Below are 4,186 nucleotides of genomic sequence, written 5' to 3'. Positions count from 1 at the left end.
GTCCTGCCCAGTGGGGCCATCTGGTCGCTGGATTCCAGGGAGGGCGGAGCCCGGCTGCAGGGAGGCTCCCGTCCAGGGTCTCTGCACTCAGTCAGGTGCTCTCGCTGCCCCGCAGCCCCGCTTCTCTTGAACAAGACAGCCCATTAAGATGGCATTAAGGTAGAACAAGGCACTTTTTTATACTTGGCGGATAACATAGCTAATAGATTTTCAAATAAGTTTCTGGTTATAATGTAAAGCCTGTGGGATTGCCTTTTTCGACACAATCTATTGTTACCCAAATTTACACTTACCTCACTCACTCTGCTGCCAGCTTTACCGGAAGAGGCATGAGATGACAAGAGCACCATCAAATGTGAAACCTCGACCCCGGCCTCGCCGCGGTCCCTTCGGCTGGACTGCCTGCACACAGGGGCGCTGCACACAGCCAGCCACGAGGACATCAGGGACACCCGCAAGTAAGGGGCCTGCGTGCCTCATCATCAGTTTCAGGAGCCCTGAGCCTCTTGTCTTGGAAAAGTTGCAAGGATGATCGTAAAGGAATCCCACTGGATTTGGTGCCTGTGTTTAGTGGTGAACTTCAGGTGCTGGGGGAGAAGAGCTCAGTGACCTCAGTGATTTTAGAAAACGTCCATCTCTACGGATTGATTCCTGTGGGAGCTTTCTTCCTGCTCTTGCTAGAGGTCTGCCCAGCCCAGGGTGTGTTCCTGATGGTGACGATCCCGTGCCTCTCGGGTTCGCTCTTGAGGGTCCCTCCCTTTTCCTCAGGGGTCCCCTCTCAGGAGACTCTGTCCCCTCCTGTGACTGACACTGACCTAAGCTGAGATTCTCTGCCTCGAGCCTGCATTGCTCATGTGGAGTGTGGTTGGTGAAGGAGACTCCACTATCTGCTGCGAGGTTGAGGCACCGGTGTTGCTGGGTGCCCGTTTCTATCAGTAGGTCTTGTGGAGTGTGTGTTTTTGCACGAGGGTGCTGGTTAAAGGTCGTTTTCTCTCCCGGAAGCTCGACAGGCTATCAGGACAGCCCCGGGAGCAACCCCAGCAGCAGCACCAGCAGCCAGTGAAAGGTTGTTGTTGAATCACGCGAATACACCGGGATTCTTGGCCCCTGGAGGAGAAGAATTCAATCCGGGGACAGAGATGAGGCTTGCTCGCTTGGAGCTTTTGTGTAATAAAGTTTTATTAAAGTATAAAGGAGATAGAGAAAGCTTCTGACATAGGCATCAGAAGGGGGTAGAAAGAGTACCCGCCTGCTAGTCTTCAGCTGGATGTTATATAGTCACTAGCAGTCTGTTAATGAAAGAAAGGAATGTCTTAAAATTCAGAATGGCACCAGGCCCCTCACCCATAAGATGCATTTTAAGATAACACTGTCCTCAGGCAAGATACATCCTTGTAAAGACCAGGTCTACTCCCATAATTAACATTTTAAGATAGCAGAAGGTTGAATCCAAAGACTGTCCTTAGGCAGGATACATTATTGTTATATAATCCTAAGGAATGTGGAGAAAGAAAAAAAGTTTGTCCTTTCTTCCTCCTTGAGAATTCCAGACCCCTCTCTCCTTGGGGACCCCTAGACTCCCTATCAACCTGCCTAGGAAATGACTCTCTCACCAGGACTTGCTGCACAAAGCCCCGAAGAAGAAGGCCATCAAGTCCTCCATCAGCCGCTTGTTTTGCAAGAAGGAAAAGGGCCAGCCTGAACACCCCGGCAAGGAGGCGTTAGGACCAGGTGGGTGCTTCACCGTTCAGAGGGAGGAAGGCCTGCAGACATGTCCCTTCTGTGTCTCCCCCCTTATCCCCACGAGGCTCCTGTCACTCACACTGGGTGTCCTCCTGGGAGCAGGAGCGGAGGAGGCGTCTGTCTTCTCAATGGGTCTGAGATGATCAGATGAATTAAGAGTGGATGATTAGTGAGTGGATGGATGGATGAACAGATGGCTGGCTGGATGGGTGGATGAACGGAGCATGGAATGAATAAAGCAGACGTTTATACTCCAATGCTAGAGACATATCTACGAAATTGATTGAGTAGGAGCTGGGCAATGATTGTTTCCTCCAGAACAGTGACACGTGTTTGAAAATGGCCTAAGTGCTCATCAGTGAAGGGTGAGGTACAATCTGTGGACACCCCACAAGGAACAGACCCCCTCCTTCCTGCCACCTTCCCCGTCCCAGGAGCTCATCAGGGGTTCTGCCCATGCCCCCACCCCACCCCACAGCCACGCAGGTCCTCCTGGGGCCTCCTCATCACACAGGGTTATCATCAGGCTCCCATCTTGCTCGGCTTCATCTCCTTGAGGACAGGGTATGTTCCTGCCTCTTCAGCCACAAATTTGTTGAGTCTTGTTTGTGCTGGGTGTGGGATTTACAGGGGTAAGTAAAGCAGATATGGTCTGGAGCACAGTTAAGTGACTAGAGAGAAAAAAGGAGGAGGTTATTAAATGCTATCCCTATTATTAATAAATACAATGCTGAGATGGATGGTGCATTGATTATATACCAGATGCTGTGTGTGCCCCTTACCAAGCAGGTGCTGCCCCCTCCAAATTTACAGAGGAGGACACGGTGACGGTCACACGGTCAGGGAGTGGTGAGGGCAGGTTCACACCCACGCAGCAAGACCAGGTACTTTGCCAAACCCCAGCCACCTCTCTGGTGGATGCAACAGGAATGAGATGGTTCTGTTCTACGGCATGATGATTCAATGCACATGAGTTGGAGCAAACTCCAGGAGATAGTGAAGGACAGGAAAGCCTGGAGTGCTGCAATCCACAGAGTGGCAAGAGTAGGACACAACTGAGCGACTGAACTAAAACCTGAGTGTGTGCTAACCTGCTTCAGTCGTGTCTGACTCTTTGCAACCCCAGGGACTGTAGCCCACTAGCTCCTCTGTCCATGGGATTCTCCAGGCAAGAATCCTGGAGTGGGTTGCCATGCCCTCCTCCGGGGCATCTTCTCAACCCAGGGATCGAACCCACATCTCTCCTTATCTCTTGCATTGGCAGGCAGGATCTTTACCCCTAGTGCCACCTGGAAAGCCCCAGTGAACGCTGACAACTAGAAATGCAGAAAATAAGGGCTGCTCCTAAGTTAAACTGGAAGAGCAGCAAGCACAGGTTGTAAAGAGGAAAACACATGATGAGCAACAACAGTGCCAACAGAAAAAAGCAGGGATGCGTTCACCCACATAAAGAAAATATCTGTGCCATTTGGAAGAGGAGCTTGTCAGCCCTTGGAGGGACAGTTGGAACAGAATGAAAACCGAGGCCATGGTCAGCAGTGCCCACCCACATGGCCCGAATGGCTCACCAGGCTTCTTGCCTCCCCAGAGCTGCTGGCGGTAACATCTCTGAGTGCTAGGCGGGGCAGCATCCCCGAGTGAGCTAAGGCATCACTGCTCTCCTTCCAGTGCTGCTCCGGGGCCCTCTGTGGGCGGCCACCCTCATCCCCTGCCCTGCCACCCGCTGGGCCCCAGCTTTCCCCCTGAGATCCTTTCAGCCCTTGAGCTTGGGTGTTCCCAGCCCTCTGCCACGCCGGACTGGGACGCAACTCAGGACTTGGGCTTGAGATATCAAGGAGACCGTGAATCTGGAAGGACACCGCCCTGGGGCCTGTGAGAGAGCAGGAGAGCAAAGCCCCCATGGGGAGGAAGCAGAGCTGGGGAATGTGCCCACAGCCTCCTTGCGTCCTGCACAAGTGCCTCTTCTTTGCCTCTCCTTGACCTGAAACAAACCCCAGCTGCTGCTGCTCCTCCGCAGGTGATTCCTAAAGATGAACCTCCTGCAAGAGCTATTGTCCTGCTGCTCTGGGGCTGCCTGAGTGTCTTCAGGAGCATCACACAAGTAGGGCTGCCACACCTCATACTAAAGGTGGGGGGCCTGATACTGGGGAATGGTCAGGGGGTGAGGGTGGGGGAGGGCCTGATGCTGGACTAGGGTGTGACACTGGACTGGGGTCTGATGCTGGACTAGAGCCTGATGCTGGACTAGGATCTGATGCTGGGGAAGGACCTGATTCTGGACTAGGGTCTGATGCTGGGGGAGGACCTGATGCTGGACTGCATTCTGATGCTGGGGGATGGCCTGATGCTGGACTAGGGTCTGATGCTGGGGGAGGACCTGGTGCTGGACTTCATTCTGGTGCTGGGGGATGGCCTGATGCTGGACTAGGGTCTGATGCTGGGG

At 53.2% G+C, this 4,186-nt stretch overlaps 1 protein-coding gene across 1 annotated transcript in view; it reads left to right on the top strand.

The window, feature by feature from the left end:
* LOC104994715 (liprin-alpha-1-like) overlaps nucleotides 1–3,619 on the top strand; it is an 87,638-nt gene extending 84,019 nt beyond the window's left edge. The window contains 3 exon segments of the mRNA XM_010848371.1: nucleotides 1,617–1,731; nucleotides 2,557–2,627; nucleotides 3,524–3,619. Of these exon segments, the coding sequence (XP_010846673.1) occupies nucleotides 1,617–1,731; nucleotides 2,557–2,627; nucleotides 3,524–3,619 (282 nt within the window).
* Nucleotides 3,620–4,186: the final 567 nt, after the last annotated feature.

The sequence above is a fragment of the Bison bison genome, unplaced genomic scaffold (assembly GCF_000754665.1).
Source record: "Bison bison bison isolate TAMUID 2011002044 unplaced genomic scaffold, Bison_UMD1.0 scf7180017864264, whole genome shotgun sequence".
NCBI lineage: Eukaryota > Metazoa > Chordata > Mammalia > Artiodactyla > Bovidae > Bison > Bison bison.
Note: the sequence above shows the minus strand (reverse complement) of the source record. Positions and strands in the feature narration are given on the sequence as shown.